A 24,049-nucleotide genomic window follows, 5' to 3' on the forward strand; every position below is an offset into this window, starting at 1 on the left:
TAACTCCTTTCCATGTACCAGTGCTGTGCTAAGGACACTGATGGAGCTGTGTGGACATGGGTGTCTACTTGAGTAGCTTACCCTCTACTAGAGGGGAAAATATATTAGTTAAGCAGTGAGAAATATTTTGTAATGTTACTATATTAAAGCTTGATAAGGAGAGTATATAGAAGCTGTATCTGTGTATTCCTTTCCCTTTATTTGGTTTCTCTTGGAGGGTGCTCACTATCAAACTTAAGTCTTTGTGCATGATTGACAAGTGCTCTGCTCTGTCACAGACACCTTTTATAACACTCTAATATGTGACTTTAAGAAATCTTACCTTAAATAGCTCCTCAGCCTTACTTCTGTCCTGACAGTTTTCCCAGGAACCCATCATTTCTCCAGCACTCAGATAACTATCTTCTAACAAACATTCTATTGGTGGGAAAGGGAGGAATAAAAGCGTCTGTGTGCATGTGTGTGCGTGTGCTTGCTCACAATCTCGTGTACAATCTTGTGAAAGGAAAATAAACATATCCTCAATACTGACCATCTAAGGGTCATTAATTAGCATAGCGTCGTTAGATTTTTAGATATACTTTTCAGGAAATAAAGGCTGAAAAATGGACGAGAAGCTCATGAAAAGTAAAACATTCTGGTGAGATGTGTTATTAATATCAAGGAAGGAATACTCATTTTCATAACAGCAATTATATTCTGTGACATAGATTAAAAAGGAAAACAAAAAATTAAATATTCAAAGTTATTTTTAAACATTTTTGTTAGAAAAGATTTATTATAGAAAACATTTGACAAGTTATAATATATCTTCTTTGGAGACTCCTTTCAAGCTTCTGGTGCTTATCTTTCTTGATGATTAGTTTGGTTACTTATTAAAATTTTTTTAATGGATTCTGATTTGCTAAGGGCAAGGAACAATTTTGTGCTATGGTTGGCCTTATCCTAGGAATGAACCATTATAAGTAGGAGTCTTCCTTCACATGTGTGTTTTGAGTAAGCTATTGGTTATTTTCTATTTTAAGGATTATTTTATTTTATTTTATTTTATTTTTTTGGTGTGTGTGTGTGACCTTCTAATAGCTAATGAGTCTTCTATACAGGCAACCAGGGCTTTTTTTCCATCTCTTCTTCTTCTCTCCAAGTATGGCCTCATTCATCTTTATTCTAATATCTTTAAAGCTAGAATTTTTTTTCATTAAGAAAGATGTATCCTACCCTTCTTTGAGTGAAAAAAATTTTATTTTAAAACATAAGTATTTCACTGGTTTGGTTTAAAATGAAAAAAAAAAAACACTTGCAAAGTAATAACTTTTGATGGGTTTGTGTTCTCACCCACAGACACTAGACCAGCTCCCACTCACCAACCCTGAGCATTTTGGCACTCCAGTCATAGGAAAGAAAACAAATAGAGGAAGAAGATCTAATCATATGTAAGTCAATTTTTATAACTGTTAGTGAATTTGAATTCATTTCTCTTTCTAGTATTGTCTTAATAGTTATGATTTTTAAATTGTAATTTGAAAAAAATGCTCATGAGATCTTCTGGTGATGTCAGTTCTAATAGCGATTCACACCCCTCATCATGGACCTGAGCTCCATGCATGCCCTCCAGCCTTAACAGCTGGGTTTGACTCCAGGTATTTCTTCATATATATTGATGCTGCTTTTGGAGTGAAACTAGTCAGTTGTCCCCATCAGCTCGTTTGCTGGTTTTCATGCTTTTCACCACGGTGTTTTCTCCCTTCCCTATGACTGCTCTGCTTACTTTGTCACCATTTTGTCTCCTACTTTTTACTTTGAAACCAGATATGAATTTTCTTTTATGAATCTCCTAAATTCTTTGTATTTATCAAATGTCATCGATAAAAAATTTCATCTTCTATTATTTTTGTAGTGGTGGTTTTCTTTATTAGTACCTATGAAACAAATATCTTAAAGAGTTGGAAACAACTTCTATGAAGCAAGAAACAAGTTGGAGTGAATGGGACAACAATATAATTTTAAAATTTATTCTCTCAGAAATTTCCTTTAAAAAATTAATGATTTGGACTAAAAAATTCCAAAAAAATATAATCTGAAACTATTGTTAAACAACTATAAGCAAATACTATGTTGAATTATTAAAAACCTTAAGTGAATGCTTTCAGTATATAAAGTCAGATATTAAATCTTGATTATTTCTGAACCCTTTAGATGGAAGGTGGGTAAATACACTCATATTATTTAATTTCAACCTTACTTGTGAAGATAGATAGGTATCTGGAGAGATGACTCAGCAGTTAAGAACTATTGCTTCCCTTTCAGAGGACCAGAGTTTAGTTCCAGTACTCACATTGGGCAACTACTGTAACTTCAGCTCCAGGGGATTCAATGACTTGGCTTCCATGGTTGTCTTCCCTTACTGCTGTACACGCATGGATACTTAACACACACACACACACACACACACACACACACACACACACACACACACACACGCACACGTAAATAAACAAATTAATAAAATTTGAGATTAAGGAAATTATTTTAAGACACAGGAAGGAGAACTGGGGCTTGAGCTCACCTTTGTCCCACAGGCTTTTCTTGTTCAACTGAAAAATTTGATTTTGCTTAGCTAGAGTACTTAAGTTACTTTCCAAATTAATTTTAAATGTAAATAAACTCTCATTTGAGGACTGAAATTAGAAGACCACTAATTATTGCCTTGAAAAAATATTCATTGCTACCTATTTTCCTATCTTACTGTAATTTGATTTATGCATTTATTCTCTGAATCTTCTAAAAAATGTTTTCTTTAGTTGCCAGAAAATTTGTCTTGTTACTTTGCTGGTGAATTGATTATTTTTTAGTATACTTGAGTTACAGCTTTTTTTAAAAATTATTCTCTGTATGACATTTTAAAATTGGATATTTCAAACAGAGGAAAATAAACTGAAAATAAATGTTAGGTCTGATGCAGCAGCACATGCTCTTAAAACCAGCACCTGGGAGGCAGAGGCATGAGATCAGCCCAGGCTACATAGTAACACTGTGCCTTAAAAAGAAAGAAAAAAGAAAAAATATGGTGGTATTAGTAAGAATGACCTTCATTGTGAATATTATTTGTAATTCTGATGTGCTGTCTTTGAATTTTGAGAGGATTATTACATTGCCACAAAGTATTCATTGAAGCATGTGTATTGTGGAATATTTTTTTTTTTTTTTTGGTTTTTCCAGACAGGGTTTCTCTGCGGCTTTGGAGCCTGTCCTGGAACTAGCTCTGTAGACCAGGCTGGTCTCGAACTCACAGAGATCCGCCTGCCTCTGCCTCCCGAGTGCTGGGATTAAAGGCGTGCGCCACCAACGCCTGGCTTGTGGAATGTTTTAATAGCTTTGAAAATTAATAAGTTAATGTTTTATCATTGATCATTAGTCTTCTTATAATTTTTTAGAGTATATTCATGTTTTAATAACTAACTGGTGATACCAGAGTGGTGAGTGTGAAACATCAGATAATCTCATTTAGTGGTGATTGTAGTTATCTAGCTAGCTTAGTGTGAGCATAGAGCCTGATAGCCTGAGTTTGTATGTCCTGCCACTTGCTGCTGTGTGGCTTTAGCAGGTTAATCTTCTCATGCTGTGCTTCAGTTTTTATCTGTAAAATCAGGGTCATAGTATAAACTCTATTAGAATTTTGAAAACTAAATTAATTTATATTATAAATTAATGTATGCATGTGCACACACACATACACACACAGTTTATATATGAAGTGTTTTAGATTTGCACATTCAGGTTTGAGGCTATTTGGATAGACTTTACTGAGCATTCCCAGTGCAAAACCTAGAATGCAAGGACTAAATAGAATTACCATGTACTTACATGTAAACCTATCAGGATCAAATGTCAGTATGTAAAGAAATCTCCCCCCTGGGTGTCCTGAATGTCCTGGAACTCACAGAAATACACCGCCCTCTACCTGCGATTTAAGGTATTCATCACCACCATTCAGCTAAGAATATATTTTTTTTTAATTTTGAAAATTGCAGTAAAATTTCAGTATTTTTTCCATTTTACAGATATCCCAGAAATGAAAGAATAAATTCAAAATAGGTTTAATATGGAATATCACATAGATTTGATCTATTAAGATGGCTAAAAGATCTATTAGAAAGTCTTTAATGTTAAAGAAAAAAACAGTTCTACATTGAACATAAGAATGAATTTTGTAGGTGCTGCTTCTTATTAACTTGTCAAATCAGTAGTTTTTAGTTTTTCTCTTAAGAATCTCAGCATGCAATGAGAGATGGGCTTTGGGATTGTGTTAGACATGTGTGACATCTGAAAACTGGGGGTTTTGAGATGAAGTCCACTCCTGTTTGTTACTGGTTTTACTAGCTGTTGCTTACCTCTCACTGTTGTGGTTGGTTGGCTTCACTGCTGAGGGTTCTCACAGTTCTTGCTTGGTGTTTTCTGCCTTAGTTTATGAGCATCGTAAACAAATATCACAGTTTGAAATTTTCATCTCTTTACCTACATTTCCTCAGAGTTCATTCTCCTGTTTCTTATCTCTACAACAAATTTTTGGACCTAAATCTTAAGGGAGTTCTTGTGACCTTCATTTCCTTTTCAATTACTCTATTGAAAAAGGTCTTCATTGTAGTTGTAACAATGGTCATTTCAAATATATTGTTAGCCAGGCATGATATGGCGATTACTTGTCATCCTAGCTCTTGGGAGGCTGAAGTAGATAGATAGCAAAATTTGCAACCAACCTGGGATATATAATGAGACCTTGCTACAAACAACCAAAATAAGCAATGTCTTTTTGTACAAATGTAAGGTTATATTTCCCTAGGTTTCTCAGGGCTTCATTGTCCCAATATTGTAGAACTACCTTTGTTTTTTCTTTCAGCAACTTTAAATCCACACACCAGCTAATCTGCCACCATTTATTCTGAAATTGACTGTTTTGATATCTTCCCCTTAATTTAACGCCTGCCTTTAGTTGATCCTAATTAAGTTCAAGATGACCTTGTAATTATTTAACAATAACTTAGTTGTTATTGTTCTTACTGTGTAACTGAACTGAGTTTTATCCTTACTATGTTCCTATTCTGGACAGAGGTTTATGTTTTATTCTGCCTAAAAAAATGCAATGTTTAGAATTATAGACTGTTTCCATACTTTTCTCCTCTAGTTTTGCTACTGCTTTTCTTTTTAATAACCTGTTTAAAGTCTGTTTAACTGGTAGAATAAGAAGACAAGCTTCTGCTGTCACTTCCCATCAGAGGACAAATAAAGCCTAACAAAATATACGATTTTTTTCCTAATAAAGGTTATTTATGAGTGTAAGTTTTACCCAATGACAGTGCTAACAGTTTTCTGGAAAATGAATGTCTTAATTACATAGTTACAGATCTGTGACTTTAGTTTGCATATTATAAACCTTTTACAAATTTATTAGTTACAGTTTTAAGTGTGTTCACAATATTGTGCAACAGTTGCTAACTTTGCTGTTGTCTGATTTCAAAAGATATTTTTAGTATTTTTTGTACCTTTTTTAAAAATAAAGATCAGATTATATTTTCTTTTTCTTTCTATTTTTTTAAATAACTAAATATGGAGGTTGGGATTGAATCCAGGGCTTTTGGATATGCTAAGGCAAATGGTCTATCTCTGATTCCTGTTAATAGTTTATTTTTTGGCAAAAATCGGAAAAAAACCATTATCTTTTATGATTGCTTTTGTTCATATACCCAGTGGTTCTGACTTTAAGAATTATACATTACTAATTTTTTTACTAAAATTAATCTTTTTAAAGTCTACCACACATGAAGTATGAAATTGGTCCTGACTTATCTGAAATTGTAATGAATTGTTGAAACTAGAATTATATTTGAGCTATTAGTGTTAGAAATCTTTTTTTAAGTATTGTGGATTTTTTTTTGTTACGATACTCAATATAAAGTATCTTTTTTTTTTTTGTCTTTTCCTCCTTTTTATAGAATTATATTTAACTTTTTTTCTAATGTCAAGAGAGTACAGTACCTGATTTCAGATATTTTCTCTTTGATAGTTAACATCTTTCTAATGTAGTAGCCCGGTGCAGTTCCTGTGAGATATTTTACAGCAACACAAAAGAATTATGTGTGTATTTTGTGTGCTGAACTAGGCTCATCTGTTAAGGATTGCTATGGTAGTATCTTAACTAGATTGTCTCCTTGCCCCTCACTGAGACTTCCAGTTAAAAAGAAAATCTGCCTTTTTGTTGTAGATTTTATTTTATGAGTATGGGTGTTTGGCCTATGCGTGAGTGCGTCCGTGTGTGTGTGTGTGTGTGTGTGTGTGTGTGTGTGTGCGCGCGCGCGCGCGCGCGCGCGCGTGCATCCGTGTATGTGTGTATGTATGTTTATATACGTACATTTTTGTGCACTATGTATATGCATTGTCCCCAGAGGTGGTATCGGTTCCCATGGGACTGGGATTAGAGAGGCTTGTCAGTGTTGAGAATCTAACCTGTTCTTCTGGAAGCATGGCCAGTATTCTTAACCTCTGGCTTCTCCCTTTTTAAGTTTTCTCAGTAATGGTATTGCCAGAAGACTATCTTTTTGAACATTTGCAATTTGACCCTGGGATCTCCTATCTTGTAAAAGAATACTGAGATGTGTAGTATGGGTCTTCAACTTGAGGATTTGCGAACTGATTGTTCTATTCTGGTTTTCTGCTTAATCTTTGTTTTTTTGGGACAAGTCTTGCTACGAAACTCAGGCTATCTTAAACTTCAGCTCTCCCTCCTTGTCTTCCTGACAGTTGGAATTATAGGTGTGCACTATTATGCCTTCCTTTTCCCTTATTTTTTTCAAAATAGTAAAGCCAAACGATTATGGGGATATGATGTACTGTTGTTTGAAGATAAGCTTGCTGTTACTGTTTAGAGAATGATTTGAAATCTCAAAGAGTTAATTTTTAGCTTTTGGGGAATGTTGGGAAGTTCTGAAATAGCCTGCTAACTATTGGTTTATATATCTTCATGAAGATAAATGAGAATGTCTTATTTTTTTCCCCCTCTCTCTAGACCAGAGGAGGAATCTTCCTCCTCATCCAGTGACGACGACGATGATGATAGGAAACAGACTGATGAGCTACTAGGCAAAGTTGTTTGTGTAGATTATGTTAGTTTGGATAAAAAGAAAGCTCTATGGTTTCCTGCACTGGTGAGTATTTGAGTATGAAAGGTTTTACTTTTTTTTTTTTTACTTTTTTTAAAAAAATATGTGTTTGGGGGCAGCTGCAGAGATGGCTCTGCAGTTAAGAGTAGTGGGTCTTAATTCTGAGTGTAATCATCAGAACACACACAGTGGTTCAGAACCATATAGTGGGATCTAATGCCCTTTTCTAGCATGCTGGCTCTGTATTCAGTTAGAGCGCTTATATACATAACATACATTAAATTTATTCTTATTTTCTGCGTATGAATATTTGCTTTTATGTATGTATATCTACCATTGAAGGCCAGAAGAGGGTGCTGGGTCCCTTGAAATCAGAATCAGAGCTGCCATGTGGCTGCTAGAAATTGAACTTGGGTCCTGTGCAGGAGCAAGAAGTTCTCTTTCCCACTAAGCCACCTTAATGTTGAGGCATTCACTTCCCTCCTCCATTTTTAAAACAAAGTTTCACATAGTTGAGTTTGGCCTCCAGTTGTTTGAGTAATTAGGTTGACTTTAAATTCTTGACCCTCCCACCTTCTAAGTGCTGTTGTTACCTGTGTATACCACCCACGCCTAGCTAGATTCCCCCCCCCCCCCCAGCATTTTTCTGTGTAGCCTTGGCTGCATTGGAGCTCACTTTGTAGGCCAAGCTGGCCTTGAACTCAGAGATCTGCCTGCCTCAGCCTCCTGAGTGCTGGGATTAAAGGCAGGTGCCACAACTAGCCAGCCATTCCCGGCTTTATGTAATTGCTAGGGATCCTAGATTATGTCCTAATGCTTAGATGACAAATACTTGATCCATCTCCCAGCCTGAGAATTTTTGAAATTTCTTTCTTTCTTCCTTTTTTTTTTTAAAGTTAAATTTAAATCATTTTATGTGTCTGTGTTTCTGTGTGAATCTACACCATAAGTACAAGGGTACCCATGAAGTTAGTTAACATTGGTTACAAGTGGATGTGAGTCACATGATATGGGTATTAGGAGTGAAACTTTGGTCTGCTGGAAGAGCATGAAGTAATCTTAACTGAGGCACCTTTCTAGCCTGTCTTTTGTTACTTCTTGAGATAAGATTTTTTTTTCCCCTACGTATTTAGGCAGATTTTGAACCAAAGAACTTCCTGCCTTAAGCCTCCCATGTGCTGGAATCACTAGGCTGAGTCACAATATCCAGTGAAAGTGTAGTTTTTACCCTTTTTTGGGGACAAGATTTCATTTAATCTTAATGGAAACTAAGAAATAAGTGATGTACATTTCCTTTTTAAAGTAAGGAAATCTCAAGTTTGGTGGTTTCATGGTCCCCCTTTTCATTCTTTATTAAGTTCTCCTAATTAATTATAGTGTTGTGATTCAAAGTTTGTAAAATGTGACTGTTCTCTTTAGTTGGTACCAGGAAATAACATGTGATGACCATATGAATGAATGTATGTGTATTTGCAAAATCTATAGATCATGGAAAACTGAGGTTCATGGGCTGCAGTTTCAGAATCCTAATACATGTTTTTTGATTTTTTTTTTTAATTTTTCAGATAGGTCTTAGACAAGACTGCCCTCAAACTTGATGTTGTAGTTGAGGACAGCCTTGAACTACTGATATCCTGCCTGTGCCTTCTGAAGTGTTGCCACCACACTTGGCATGTTAACACCTTGGTTCCCAAATTTTCTTAACTTGGCTGAGTATCAGACTTGTATATTTATTTGTTAGTCACCTTGAAGCTTGAGTCCCAAAGTTTTTTTTCCCCCTCCTCTTGTCTCCTTCAGTGGCTTTCCTTTTTTATGCCATTTGTAAAAGACAAAAAAACTCTCACCTTTCTGCTTTTGTTGCTTTCTTTCATCCCTTTAATTTTCTGTTGCTGTTACTTGACATGCAAGCCACTACTCACCTAGGTAATTGTAGTAGTTGTAGCTTTCAGCCGTTACCCTTATGTGGGTTATTTTCTTCATCGGAAGACATTTTTTTTAATACACCATCCGTCCGTCCACCCTTCTGCCCACCTACCTATCAATCTAATCTAATCTAATCTAATCTAATCTAATCTAATCTAATCTAATCTAATCTATTTTGGGGGTGTGTTTATGTGATCAGGGCCTGTGGAGGTCAGAGGACAATTTGTGAAAATTAGCTCTCTCCTACAGTGCTAGTTCCTGGTAATTTAACCCAGATTGTCAGGCTTGACAGCAGGAGCTGTCTCACTGAGCCATCTCACTGGCCCAATAATTTATTATTTATTTTAATTTTTAAATTGCACTTATTCCTAGGGGGATTTGCCATGGTCCTACTTACATTGTGCATGTGGAGGTCAGAAGACAGCTTGTTGGAGTTAGTTTTCTCCTAACACTGTGTAGGTTCTCAGGATTGAACTCATGGACCACCCTGGCCTGGAACTCAAGAGACCTGCCTGCCTCTGTTCCTGGTGCTCGGATTAAAGATATGTGTCACTTTGCCGAGATATACTTTTGTGTTAGATCATTCTCTAAATTTTTGAGTTTTTCTTGAAGGCTTAACATATGATACGGTAAATGAGACTCTGAGAACTCTGGACCCTTGTTCTCTCTTCAGCCACATAGTGTTTGTTGCCCTACCCCTTCAGAAACATTTAGCTAGCAGGCATGGAAATAACTGAAAATATACTTTCACTTATGATAGTTCTACACTTTCTTTTAAAGGTGGTTTGTCCTGACTGTAGCGATGAGATTGCTGTGAAAAAAGACAATATTCTTGTTCGATCTTTCAAAGATGGCAAATTGTAAGTATTGGTCATGTGATTTTTAGAAATTTATCCCGCATAAGCCAAGTTTTTCTAATTAAGGTGGTAAATGAAGTGAGGTTAGTTATTTCTTTTGACCTTAGGTCTTTAATTTTTGAAGAGGTATATTTCAAAAAGAATGGCTTTCACACTCTTTGGAAGTCTTACTTTGTCTTTCTTTACTCATTAGTTCTGCTATTATAGACTCTTAGCAGTATTATTATCATCTATAACTGGTGGCTCATTGAGACAGACTTGATGTTTAATGGAACTAATGATCTACTAATATACTATATTTTTGGTGTTTATTTACTTATGATGGGGGAGGTGTATTAGTGTCATAGTGTACATGTAGAGGTCGGAAGACATCTTGTAGGAGTTGTTTCTCTCTTCTTCACATGGGTTATGGGGACTCAGTAGAGCTGTTAGGTAGCTGTTAGATACTCAAGTATCTACCTACTGGGCTGTGTATCTACCATTGGGTCATAAGGTTTGTTCTTGATTATTTAATATTCCTTATTTCTAAATAAGATCTCTTGCAGTGTCTCTCAACCTCTGTGTTGTGACCCCTTTGGGGGTCGAATGACCCTTTTGCAGGGATTGCCTAGGACCATCAGAAAATAAAATTACAGTTGTGAAGTAGCAATGAAAATAATTTTATGATCAGGGGTCACAGCAACTTGAGGAACTGTATTAAAGGTCACAGCATTAGGAAGATTGAAAACTACTGATATATTGGCTAATGCATGGCTTCTACAATGATCTAAGAATTTTAATTGATTTTTTTAAAAATGCATTCTATATTGCAAGAAAATAGTCTTTCTTGGAGTTTTTTGTTTTTTTTTTTAAAGAAAAGAGTTCTAAATTTTTAGTTTTTCTTTAAAGAATTAAATAGATACAAAAACTGTGTTTCTCTTTTCCTTCCTTTTGTTCCCCAGCCTGTTCTCTCTCATGGGTTCAGTATCATACCTTTTCAGCCTTCTAGTACCATGCTACCATGCGCAGCTGAAGCCAAGTAATTCTCTCCTGAGCCTCACTAGGTGTCAGTATTTTTAAGTAACCACTTTTTGAGATTTAGTGCTTATGTTTTCATGTTCTGATTTGAAAATAAACTATGAAAACAACTTTAGCAAAGTTGAGATAATCAGATAAATTTCAGCACCAAAATTTGAGTACTTGGTTTCTTATTAAGGAATAAATTACTTTACTGTGTAAAGTAATAGATGTGTTAATTAATTGAGATGTGGCAATCATTTCTTAAAGTATATGTGTGTCAAATTATCATGTTATATGCTTTAAATATATACCGTTTCATTTGTTAGTTATACCTGGCTAAAACTATAAAAGGTCATGTTTAGCTATTTTTTTATTTTATTTTATTTTATTTTATTTTATTGAGAAAAGGAAAAAAAAAGTTTCCCCCTCCTCCCAGCCTCCCATTTCCCTCCCCCTCCTCCCACCCTTCCCCCCCTCCCCCTACTCCTCTCCCCCTCCCTCTCCAGTCCAAAGAGCAGTCAGGGTTCCCTGCCCTGTGGAAAGTCCAAGGTCCTCCCCCTCCATCCATATCTAGGAAGGTGAACATCCAAACTGGCTAGGCTCCCACAAAGCCTGAACAAGAAGTAGGATCAAAACCCCGTGCCATTGTCCTTGGCTTCTCATCAGCCCTCATTGTTCGCCATGTTCAGAGAGTCTGGTTTTATCCCATGCTTTTTCAGTCATAGTCCAGCTGGCCTTGGTGAGCTCCCAATAGATCAGCCCCACTGTCTCCGTGGGTGGGTGAAACCCCTCGTGGTCCTGACTTCCTTGCTCATCCTCTCCCTCCTTCCGCTCCTCATTGGGACCTTGGGAGCTCAGTCCAGTGCTCCAGTGTGGGTCTCTGTCTCTATCTCCATCCATCACCAGATGAAGGTTCTATGGTGATATGCAACATGTTTAGATATTTAATAATATACTTTTATTAAAGTGTTTTAAAGATTGATAATGACAGTTGAAGTGTATATTGTGTGGAGGTGGGAGGGAGGAACAGAGATGCAGATGAAACAGTGGCGGAGGTTCTGACTGCTGTGATGCCATATTGAGGTGTCTGAGACTGATTTGCATAATTCTTACCTATTTTTATGTGTATCTGAAAATTTTTTAATGAAAGATAAAAATTTAATTTTACATGTATGGACATTTTTCCCTACATGTATGTCTATATACACATTTGTGTTTCTTTTTCCCTTGGTGGCTAGAAGAGGATGTCAGATCTTCTGGAACTAGAGTTGCAGACAATAGTGAGCCTCCTTATCGGTGCTAGGGATCACATTCCAGTCTTTGAAGAACAGCTGGAGCTTTTAACCCCTGAGCCTTCTTTCTAGCCACAAAACAAAGTTTTAAAGAGATGGAACACTGAAAATTGTATTTGGAATGACATTTGGGCTTTTTTAGGGAGGGGGGTTTGTTATTAGTACAACTCAAATATATAGAAGTCAAATTTTAGTTTATTTAAATTAGAGAATAAATGATATTTATCATTTAACATGTTCCATTTTTTGCATAGCTCTCCTTAGGGTTGAAGCGTTCCATAAGAAGCCTAACTTTATTTTAGAAGTTAATTTGTCATTCTGAAATAGTTCTTGAGACATTGTTAAGATACCCCCATAGCAAACAAAAACTAGAGAAAGTTGTTTTATTAACAGGCATATTTTCTTCCTCTCTTAAACTAATATTATTATTATCCCAAGATAATGACAAGTTTTACTGTTGACTCTTCCTCATTTAATTTATGTGTTATGCCATCCAAGTGCCTTTTTCATTATTACATTAGAGGTTCAGCATTTGTTTCTAGACAATTATTTGATACCTTTTCTTCTGGTTCTGGAATTTGAACCCAGGTGTAAATGAAACAAATCTTAATGCAGGATAATTCCATAGACAGTGTGTGATTTGGGACTTATAATACTATGTACAATTGTTTTTATTACTCATAATACTGTTCTCATCTTTTCTGATATTTGTCTGTGATTTGATGACTGCTGTCTTAATCTCTCATTTTCTCATCTTTATGATTGAATAATGCAGTACTTCAGTTCCAAGAAAAGATGTCCATGAAATTACTAGTGACACTGCACCAAAACCTGATGCTGTATTAAAACAAGGTAAGGAAATAATCTTGAAAAGATTATAAATAATGTAAAACCTGTTTAATTGTATTATAAATTAATCTTTTTAAAAATTTTTTAAAAAAAAATTTTTTTTTTCTAAGATAGGGTTTTTCTCTGTAACAGTCCTAGCTGTCCTGGAACTCACTCTGTAGACCAGGCTGGCTTCAAACTCAATGAGAACCACCTGCCTCTGTCGCCCAAGTGCTCTGATTAAAGTCATGCACCACCACTGCCTGACATAAATTAATTTTCTTGATTTTAAGTTTTCTTTTACTTTATTAACATTTTTCAGTAGATTTATGTTTTGAAAACTCATGCTTTTTTTTTGTAAAAGTTCTTATTAAGGTAATAATCAGGAACATTAGTTAAAAAACATTAGCTATTTTGATAATGTGAATTTTGCCTAGTAAATTCACTATTGGTTTATAGGAATGACAAAATTAGAATCTGAATAATTTTGATTTGTTAACTCTGCTAACATATATTCCTAGTCAAGGCTCTAATGGTAAGATTGTGATTGCTTTTATTATTTCTTTTATACCATTGTAAATTACTATTTCCACATTTCCTTACCTATCAAGGGTTGATAACCTTACTTAAAAATTAGAACAAATTATGATTTATAATCAATACCATGTAGTATAAAAAGAGACTAATTGTTTTTAGCCAATTTTAGTTTAAGCTTAAGTTTGGTTCTGTTAGAGTTGCAGAGAACATTTCTGGCTAGATTTTTGTGCTTGTGGTAACATGTGGTAATGTTAGTAATTGTTAAATAAAACATCGTGGCTTATCTATTTTAAAATTGTTTTTAGTACATAAATTTAATATCTGTTTAAAAGAAGAAAATTTCTTGTTTCCTCTTGTATTTGTTTGAATCCAAGAATCCTTCCAGTTGACTTGCCTAGTTTTAAAGTGGGTCTCCTGTGTATAAGATCAAAAGGATTGAGTGGCTTCATAAGACAGCTTTTAGTACAGAGCCAGGAATCTAGCACACATTTGAACAGATGTCAGTGCTGGTACCACAGCTTTTATAAATAGTTAACATTTTTTAATTCAGTTGTTGTAATCTGTCCAGTTTCCTAACATTATGGTGTATTTGTAGCCTTTGATCAGGCGCTTGAGTTTCACAAAAGTAGAACTATTCCTGCTAACTGGAAGACTGAGTTGAAAGAAGATAGCTCCAGCAGCGAAGCTGAGGAAGAGGAGGAGGAGGAAGATGATGAAAAAGAGAAAGAAGATAATAGCAGTGAAGAAGAGGTAAATTAAAAACTTGATATTTTGATGCCTTTTAAAATGTTAAGTAATGTTTTACTGTTAGGAATCTTTTCATCATAAAATTTTGCTTTATCATGTTGTTTGCTTCTTACCTGAAAACAGAAATGTAGGCTTAGGGGATTCAGAGTCGTGTCGTACTCTCAACCTAGGTGATTCGGGGGTGCCTTTACTTTATAAGATAACTAAAGTACCACCTAGTCGTTAACATGTTTTGCACTGTCATGTCTGTAGCTGCACCTCATGATGGGTGTGCATCTTCAAAATTCCCGAAGCACTAGGAATAGTGTCCAGAATAATGTCCAGCCAACATTAAAGAAAAAGTGAAGGTTGGCATCTTTTAGATTCACAGAATGAAAAACATTATTTAATTTCATACATATGCATTTCCTTATACATGAATTTTGGTCATGGAGTTAAAGTTTTAGATTTTATTGTGATTTCATGTGTCCAGGTGACAGGTATTCTACCACAAAAGATTACTGAATAAATGGTGTGTAGATAACACCTACTATTTTGACCATGAAGTGAACTGTGTTTTCTTTTTGGAAAATCATAGTAATTTTTGGTGAATATGTAATGTTTTCAATTTGGAGATTTTATCAGTTAATTGAAGTACATAGTTAATGAATGATGAGTTTTTTTTTAAGCTATATTTTAGAGTGCAGTGACAAAGGATAGCATAGATATCTTTCTCTTTCAGTCTGGCCTAGTTCTGCTCTTTATTTTCAGTGTTAAAGTGAGAGCTGAGGTTGGGGTATTGTCTGTGTTCTTGCCTGCCATGCTGGAGGGCCTGGCTTCTCCCCCAGTATTTTATAAACAATTAAAAGTCAGAATGACCAATCCCATATTTATAATCTGTAAAGACAGTTGTTCTTTTCAAAGTATAAAATTCACGCACAAAGTGTAAAACTTCCATGATGGTCCAGCCTCTGCCCATCTCTCACTGTTTCTGCTCTTTCCCTGTGAACTCTGAGCTGTAGCAGCGTCATCCTATGTCCCTAGATGCTTCTCATTTTCACACAGTAGTACTTCTACTCCTCCCGCTGTTTCCCATGTGTGTATGGTAGTAGTGGTGGGGACTGCCTGGCAAACTTTGGTCAGTTTCCAAACTCCAAGAACATAACGTTCCTCAGATTAGGAAACTTTATCTCTTCATTCTCTGAAGTACAACTTTCTTGTTTACTTTTTCCCATGTATTTTTATATGTGCTTACATACATGCATCTCTCTGTCTCCCCCACTCTTATTTAGGTTTATTGCCTGTTTTTCTCTTTTACTAATTTATTTGCAAGCTTCTGAAAGAGAGGTTTCCTATCTTATTAGTATTTTTATATTCTCAGCATTTATCATAGTGCAGAATTTATCACAGCTGGTCAAAAAATATCAGTTATCAAACATTTTGTTGCTTGGATTTGTGTTTTACAAGTATTTTTTATAACAGCTAATCTGTGTTGGGTGGTGTTGATTACTAGTCAGATGTTTTAAGTTAAATAAAAACTTCATTGTTTATGGAATAGAAACAAAATTGATGATTAAGTCAAATCTTTTAACATAGTAACATTTAAGAGAATATCTTAACTTTTTTCTCTATATTTGTATTTGACTGTCTTACAAAAACTTGACATGTGGACTGTTTACATTGAAGTATGGCTTATCACAAGCAAGCTAATAGTTGTCATTTATTCTTTGTCTGAGAACCAACCGAATAGTTTTTTGATATGAATGTTTTGTAGTTTTTTAAAATTTACTGTCCCTTGCTCCAAAAAGTTCTCCATAAAACAAAGGGAAAATGAACTAGAACAATGGCAGTGGGCATGTGATTTTTCCAAATTAAAAATGGTTAGCTTTTTGAGCATACTAGTTGGAGCTCCTATAACTGTTAAAACTTTGCTTCCAGCTAGAGTAACTGCAACTGCACAGCCTGCTTAGATGCGCTGAGTTATTTTCTCTGCAGTAACTCCTGACCATGTTTTGTCACAACAGGCTCCACAGCTTTTTCTTTTATTTGATTCAGCACCTAGCATAGTGCCTACACTTACAGGTGCTTTTTGTTTGTTGAATGGATGAAAGTCAATGAATTGGTGAGTTCCTCAATCTTACGTACTACCCTGCTCCTTGCAGGTTGCTTCAGGACCAGCTCCCTACTGCCTCAGCCCTTGGCCACAGCAGCAAGAAGCTAGTCCCTCCCTTAATTGATAATTCGGGGAACTATTTTATTACTTGAAGATTTCCCTAAGTCTGAATCTTCAGGTATTGTAGATCAAGTTTGTTCCCCACTATACTGATTATGTAAGCTTGAAGTACTATATAGTGGGGCTGCCTATAATGAAACATATTTAGAGCAAATGGGACCTGTGCTTACTGAGTTCCTTGAGGAACAACAATGGAATCAGCTTTGATGATAAACTATAGCCCAATTTTAATAGAAATGAGAGTAGGATTCTTGAGCCTGTGACCCTGATTTAAAGAATAGATCTCTGATAATAGTACAGTTTTGTTAGTCTTATACAAAAATTGACAGTTGGAATTCTATTTGAGATACCTTTTAGGATGTGTTCTTCTATATAATGCAGAATGTCTAGACTTACTTGGTTTTGAATAGCTTAGAAAAAAATACTTTGTAAACTGCCTTTTAAATATTTAAATGAGTGTTAGTTTTTTTCTTGGCAAGAAATATTGCTTGCATTAATAAAACTCTGAATTGAGGAAAACAATATCTTTTCTTCTGTGGTTAAAATTAGGAAGAAATAGAACCATTTCCAGAGGAGAGGGAGAACTTCCTTCAGCAGCTTTATAAGTTCATGGAAGACAGAGGTGAGCGTGCCACTTTTACTGTGTAAGTTTGTGGAAATAGATGTGTGTGTTACTTACTATATAAACTCATGGAAGATGGAGCTGAGTATGTCACTCTTAACTGTGTAAGATAGAAAACAGAAGGTCACACTTGTTTGAGCATTGAGTGTTTCCTAAGACCCAACCTCATAGGCAAAGAGAATTTAACCAAGAAGAGACCCAGAAATAGAGAAAAGTATAGGCTGGATGTGATAGTTCTTGTCTTTATTTCTAGCATTAGGGAGGTTAGTTCAGGAAGAGTGTAAGCTTGAGGCTAGCCTGGGCTACATAGTGAGATCCTGTCTTGAAAAGTTCCTTCCCCCTTACACAAAAAGGAAAAGAAATCTGGAAAAAAAAAACTTAACAAAATATCCATCTGAGTGTGGCAACTTTCTGAATATGCTTAATTTTGCAAAGAAATGTAAAGACTAGAGCTGGTGATGTGACTTAGTTGGTAGCTGTGCTTGTCTGGCCTACATGAAGCCACATAAACTGGGTGTAGTGGCAAATGCTTATAATCTGTCCTAGCACTCTCCCAGTGGAGGCAGGAATTGGAAGTTCAAGATTATCGTAGGCTGCATAGCAAATTCGAAGCTAGCCTGGGATATGCGAAACCCTTAAACCATGCTCTTCAAAAGGGAACAAGGACTAAAATTGGGCTTAATGGTAGAAACCTGTAATGTCAGCTACTCGGGACTAAGCCAGAGAGGATTCAAGTTAACCTGGGCAACTTTTGGGAGACCTCATCTCAAAAGTAAAAATAAAGCCAAGGGATGGGTTAGCTGGTAAAGTGCTACTTGCCCTGTAAGTATATGAATTCACACCCCATTAGTGATATTTTAAATAGCCAGGTATGGTATGGTGGCATGTCCATGGAATCCTAGTGCTGGAAAGGCAGAGACATTCCGACCAGTTTAGCCAAATAGATGAAATCAGTGAGAGACCCTGAAAAAACAAAATGCCTGTGGCCTCCACATACGTGTACATGTACATGTACAGAAACATGAACACATACGAAAAGTAAAAAGGAGGGCTGGAGAGATAGCTCGGTGGGCAGCAGTGCTGGCTGCTTTTCTAGATGACTTGCATCCATGTTGTAGCTAACAACTGTCCGTATTTCTAGCTCCATGGGATTTGAGGTTATCAGGCATGCACATGGTGCACAGACACACGTACGTGTAAAATACCTATTTATATAAAACAAAAATCTCAAAAAAGGTAAAAAGTGGGCCAGGTTCGTAGTTCATTGGTAGAATATTTTCCTAGCATGTTCAAAACATGGTTAGTCCCTAGTCTCACACACATACAAGCACACGTGAACTAAAGTAGGACAGAGGATGTATGCTAACCTTTTAAAATTTTCTGTGACAGTCTAGTTCCTTGAGGAACTAGTTTAAGGTGTCTTTTTTTGTACTTATGAATGGTAATGAGTGGTATGGGTATTTTCATATTCTTTAATGTTAAATATTTTTGATCACTTTATTATTTGTTTGTATTCATGGAGACAGTCTAAGAAGTGTGGTCTTCTTTATAGTTTTGTGTGATATACAAGAAAAAGTGCAGAAAATGAGTAACGCCTAATTAGGGAAGAATGATAGTAAGATGCTAATCCACTCACCTACGTGGGTGTGGGAAATCCAGGCTGTGTTGCAGCCTGGCTCTGCCCTCTTCTTTTACTACTTTTTAACATCTTGGTAGTTTTACTTAGTGTTTTCTTCTGTTGAAGGAAACAAAGGTGTAGCTTCACTGGAAAATCATTTGGAGTGCTAATGATCAAAGCACAGAGAAGACCTCGTAAGATTGACAGCTGCCCAGTGGGTCTCTCAGTACTTCTTTAGTTTTTTTTAGCTTTGTCTCCCTAATGTTTGAAAGATTTGCAATTTGTTAAGCCTTACTTGGCATTCATCCTCTATATCACCAGAGGGACGATGCTAGAAAGAAACATAAGACTGAAAATCTGGTGTGCAAAAACTTTTTGAAAAATGGTGACATGGGTTTAGATTAAAAGTGGGTTTTTTCTGGGGGTGGAGCATTCTGTGGAGTATGTATGTAGAAATCATTGGTATTAGGTGAATCATTTGAGATTTTTAGATAAAAATATGTAGCATGGTACTAATATATCTTGTGTTTTAATAGGTACACCTATTAACAAACGACCTGTGCTTGGGTATCGGAATTTGAATCTTTTTAAGTTATTCAGGCTTGTACACAAACTTGGAGGATTTGATAATGTAAGTACTATAGTGATTGTGGTTTTCATATAATGTTCCTCCTGATGTATCTGTCATCTCTAAAATTATTGTCTTAATAAGAATAAGGAAACTAGGATGAAAATACAGTTTAGAAACACAGAGTAAAGATGATTCTTTTCTGTGACAAGTCTGATTTCCTGTTGAGTGTGTCAGACTTTGGTGAAGTCTTATCTGAGTCTAGAGTCAACGCAGTGCCACAGAGGTGGAAGCACAGTCCCTTCCCCCCCTTTTTTTAAAATAGGATCTTAGAGGTGGTGGTGCACACCTTTAGTTCCAGCACTTGGGAAGCAGAGGCAGGGGGATCTCTCTGAGTTCGAGGCCAGTCTGGTCTGCAAGAGCTAGTTCCAGGACAAGCTCCAAAACTACAAAGAAACCCTGTCTTGGAAAACAAAAAACAACAATAACCAAAAAAAAAAAAAAGATCTTAGTATGTAGCCCTCACTGGCCTGTTATTCTCCATAGAGATCTAGACTGGCCTGAAACTCAGAGATCCACTTGCTTCTATCCCCAGTGTAGGGATTAAAGGCATGTTACTATACCAAGTTCTTCCCTCCCTGCTTCCCTTTACTAAAACTGCTGATCTGATCTGATCTGATCTGAGATGATGTTTTAAAGTTAGGATATATGATTCATCCAACTCAGAATGTGCTATTGATTAAAATGCCTTACTAAATTTGTAAAATAGTTTTGACTTGCTGGCTTTTTTGACTTTGATGGGAAGAATATACTTTCAGTATTTCCTTCCTTCCTTCCTTCCTTCCTTCCTTCCTTCCTTCCTTCCTTCCTTCCTTCCTTCCTTCCTTCCTTCTTTTCTTTCAAGATTTATTTATTTATTATGTACACAGTGTTCAGCTTCCATGCCTGCAAGCTAGAAGAGGTCACCAGATCTCATTACGGATGGTTGTGAGCCACCATGTGGTTGCTGGAAATTGAACTCAGGACCTCTGAAAGAGCAGTCAGTGCTCCTAACCTCTGAGCCATCTCTCCAGCCCTCAATATTTTTCTTTTTGTTAGATGTTTTGATTTAAAATCATGTACTTTGACATTTATCATAACTGAATTTATTTAAAAGTCTAATGGCCCAGTATGTTGATACTTAGAACTGTCTGACATTTGTTAGAGTAATAAAGCTTTTTATTTGGAAAGCACATTTAAAATTTATCATTTTGTATTTTTCATGCTTTTAAGCCTGGATCCGAGAAATGTAGGCACATCACATTTATTATGTATGTGAAATATGTTACTACCTTCCCACCTTTGACTGTAAATTTTTTATTTCTTTTGTCCATTAGATTGAAAGTGGAGCTGTTTGGAAGCAAGTCTACCAAGACCTTGGGATCCCTGTCTTAAATTCAGCTGCAGGATACAATGTTAAATGTGCTTATAAAAAGTAAGCCAGTGTACTTGACGTGACTATCTTCAATATCCTACCTAGAAAACAGTATCAGATATATCATTTAACTTAAGCTAATTTAAGAAAAAAATTGACATTTTTACCATAGAAATATTTCTAGATATCTGTAAATCTAAAGTCTGTAAAGAAAACATTGAATGCCAGGATCACTTGAAAATTACTACATAGAAATTAAAAAGCTAATGTCTCAAAGCCAAAAAGATGCCATTATTACCTGTTGGTAATCTTTGATCCTGTAAGGTTTTCCTACATCTTTTTACTTAGATAAAGAGAGTTATTACAGTTTACCTCTTAGGAGTGCTCTGCTGATGGAATGAAGTTTACTAAAGCTCCTGATACCTGCGTATTAGAAAATCTCAAGAATAGATTTTTATCATTAATAATTTTAATAGCTTCCACTAATCTTCTGATAGCTACTGTTGTTACTTTTCTTTAGGTTATAACTTTTTACTCTTACCACAGGTATTATGTTTTAAGTTCTTTGAGAGCCTCATGTGTGTTCTGACCATATTCACCCCCAACTCTTTCCCAATTCACCCTCCTTTCCTTCTTCACCCACTCAATATTCATTCTCTCTCTTGCTTACTCACTCTCTTCCTCCACTTTCCCTCCCCCATTTCCTTCAAGACCAATTTGTGCTGCCCAGTATTCTTGGATGTGTGGTCTTCTACTTGGAGAGTGGTTCACTTAACTACCATAGACTATACTCTGAGAGAAAATTTCCTCTCCTCCCAGCAGCTAACATTTGCCCATAGATCCGCAGTTTGGGTGGAATCAAGTACCCAACTCTTCTTTCCTTACTGAGATTTAGTCTGACTTAGGCCTGCATGGGTTTGCATATTCTGTTCCAGTTCCTGTGAGTTCATGTGTGTAGCTGCCCTGCTGTGTCAAGAAGACACTGCTTATTTGTAGTCATCTACCACCTCAGGCCCTCATACTCCTTCCAGCCCTTCCTTCCATCCCTTCCACTGTGATCTTTGATTCTTGGCTGGGGTTTATGCCCTCTCCCCACTTTTTTTTTCCTGTGTGAATGACCATTTGGCAATCTCTTATTCTCTGCACCTTAGCTGTTAGCTAGTTGTGGGTCACTGTGAATAGGAGTTTCTCAGGTAATCTATGAGTATAATGATAAATCATTAGTAATTAAATACTATGCCCATTTAGCTGTGATAATAATAGTAGGCTCTCCTCTAGTGCCTGTGACCTGTCTAGCCATAGGTTCCTAGCCTGATAATGGTACCCAGGTATGGGTTTTATTCTGTGAAGACGGACTTAAATCTAATCAGAAAATGTTGCTTTACTTCCATAATGTTTGTACCACTTTTGCACTCGTGGACATGTCTTTCCAGGCCAGTCATTATTATAGCTTGAAGGGTTAAAAATAACTGGGATGAGTAAGGATACTTTCCCTTCCAGTAGTTTGCATAGCACCTTCTAGCACTATAAAAGTGAGCATGTAGGGATGAAGCGTCCACATTTGTAATAGCTTGATTACCGTGCCCTATTACTCAAGCCTGTGGAGTCTTCAGCAAAAGGATCTTACAGTCCAGTTTTGAAGAGTAATAAAGAGCCATGAAATAGCCTGTAGGGATCTAGAGAATGTCAGGCCAGTAACTTCAAAGGAAGTAACTCATACCTCCACTGGGCTTTTTATTTAGTACCATTGGTGTCTAGTACAGGCATTGTCGTCCTGTTATAGGTAATTTATTTTCAAGAGGGCTTTGGTGTTAGTTATCCCTCCCCCATTCCTTTTCCTAACACACCCTCCGCTCCCACACTCGTTTAACCCTTCATATTCCATTATTCCCTTTTAACTTTTTATACAAGTGTATTCTACTCCCTTCCTTAAAAGTCCCTTCCTATGATTCCCTAGTAATTCCCTGATCCTTGTGGGTATTACTAAGAAAATACACATATTTTGAAGGTTCAACAGTAACATTCATAGACAACAGAAAATGAGATTGTCTTTCTGGGTCTGAGTTACCTCACTCATAGTAATTGTTTCTAGCCCTACCCATTTACCTGTAACTTTAAAAAATTGATTTATTTTATTGGATAAAATGTTAATTTTTGTTTTTTTTTAAAGGGGGAGGGAGGGTCTAGGCATTATGGCCCACATCTGTAATCACAGAAATTGGGAGGCTGAGGTAGGAGGGTCAAGAACTTTGGTGTTACGTAATTAGACTTTTTCTCAATAAAAGGTGAGATAAATAATTAAAATGCATCAAAGGGAGTATATAATCTAAAACATGGATATGTATTAAATAACAACTCTGTAACTTGGGCAAGGAAATGCATACTTGTGACCCCAGGAGGCTTCCTCATATCCTCCAGCTTCAGGCCACCTCAAAAGATGAAACAAAAGAAAACAATCGAAACAACTCCAACTCCCCATGCTGTTCAGTAATATATTGGAATGTTTCTTAACAAAGGTATCTTCTTTATGTCTTTCTAGGTACTTATATGGCTTTGAAGAGTACTGCAGGTCAGCTAATATTGATTTTCAGATGGCATTGCCAGAGAAAGTTCTTAATAAGCCATGTAAGGATTGTGAAAATAAAGAAATAAAAGTTAAGGAAGAAAGTGAGACAGAGGTCAAAGAAGTCGATGTGGAAGACAATAAGAACATGATACCAAAAGAGGAGACACCTGCGGAGGATGAGAGTGAAAGGAAGGAGAACATCAAACCCTCTCTGGTAACCTGACACTCTTCGGTTTTCATTGTTGTCTTGGAATGTTTTCTACAGCCTTTGTAAAGTTCCCTAAATTAATTTGCTAGTATATTACACAGTATTATAGTTTATTGTATCTTTTGTTAATTTTTGATATGCTGGGGCTTAAACCCAGAGTCTTAAACTTTACTACCGAGCTATATCCCCAGCTCTCAAATGTTACTTTAGAATAGCTTTTGTAGGAACTATTCAAACTGAGTTCTAGCTGTTTTCATGTAGTGTGTTCTTTATAATGTAGGACTCTCTCTCTCTCTCTCTCTCTCTCTCTCTCTCTCTCTCTCTCTCTCTCTCTCTCCTGTTCTTTTCTTTTCTTTTCTTTTCTTTTCTTTTCTTTTCTTTTCTTTTCTTTTCTTTTCTTTTCTTTTCTTTTCTTTTCTTTTCTTTGGAACCAAGCATGTATAATATGGGTCAATTAGTGTAGACTACACATAATAATGTTTCGTATTCCCCTTGACATACTTT

General features: G+C 36.1%; 1 protein-coding gene across 4 annotated transcripts in view; it reads left to right on the forward strand.

Annotated features, from left to right (window-relative positions):
• The window catches only part of Arid4b (AT-rich interaction domain 4B), a 116,729-nt gene that overhangs the window by 55,503 nt on the left and 37,177 nt on the right, over window positions 1–24,049 (forward strand). For all 4 annotated transcript variants that reach the window (XM_026788391.1, XM_013353132.2, XM_026788392.1 and 1 more), the window contains exons 7-15: window positions 1,342–1,433; window positions 7,061–7,199; window positions 9,858–9,937; window positions 13,001–13,077; window positions 14,186–14,340; window positions 17,099–17,171; window positions 19,326–19,420; window positions 20,734–20,831; window positions 23,311–23,551. In XM_026788391.1, coding sequence (XP_026644192.1) covers window positions 1,342–1,433; window positions 7,061–7,199; window positions 9,858–9,937; window positions 13,001–13,077; window positions 14,186–14,340; window positions 17,099–17,171; window positions 19,326–19,420; window positions 20,734–20,831; window positions 23,311–23,551 — 1,050 coding nt within the window. The remainder of the gene's footprint in view (window positions 1–1,341; window positions 1,434–7,060; window positions 7,200–9,857; window positions 9,938–13,000; window positions 13,078–14,185; window positions 14,341–17,098; window positions 17,172–19,325; window positions 19,421–20,733; window positions 20,832–23,310; window positions 23,552–24,049) is intronic.

This window comes from Microtus ochrogaster, unplaced genomic scaffold, assembly GCF_000317375.1.
Source record: "Microtus ochrogaster isolate Prairie Vole_2 unplaced genomic scaffold, MicOch1.0 UNK2, whole genome shotgun sequence".
Classification (NCBI taxonomy): Eukaryota; Metazoa; Chordata; class Mammalia; order Rodentia; family Cricetidae; genus Microtus; species Microtus ochrogaster.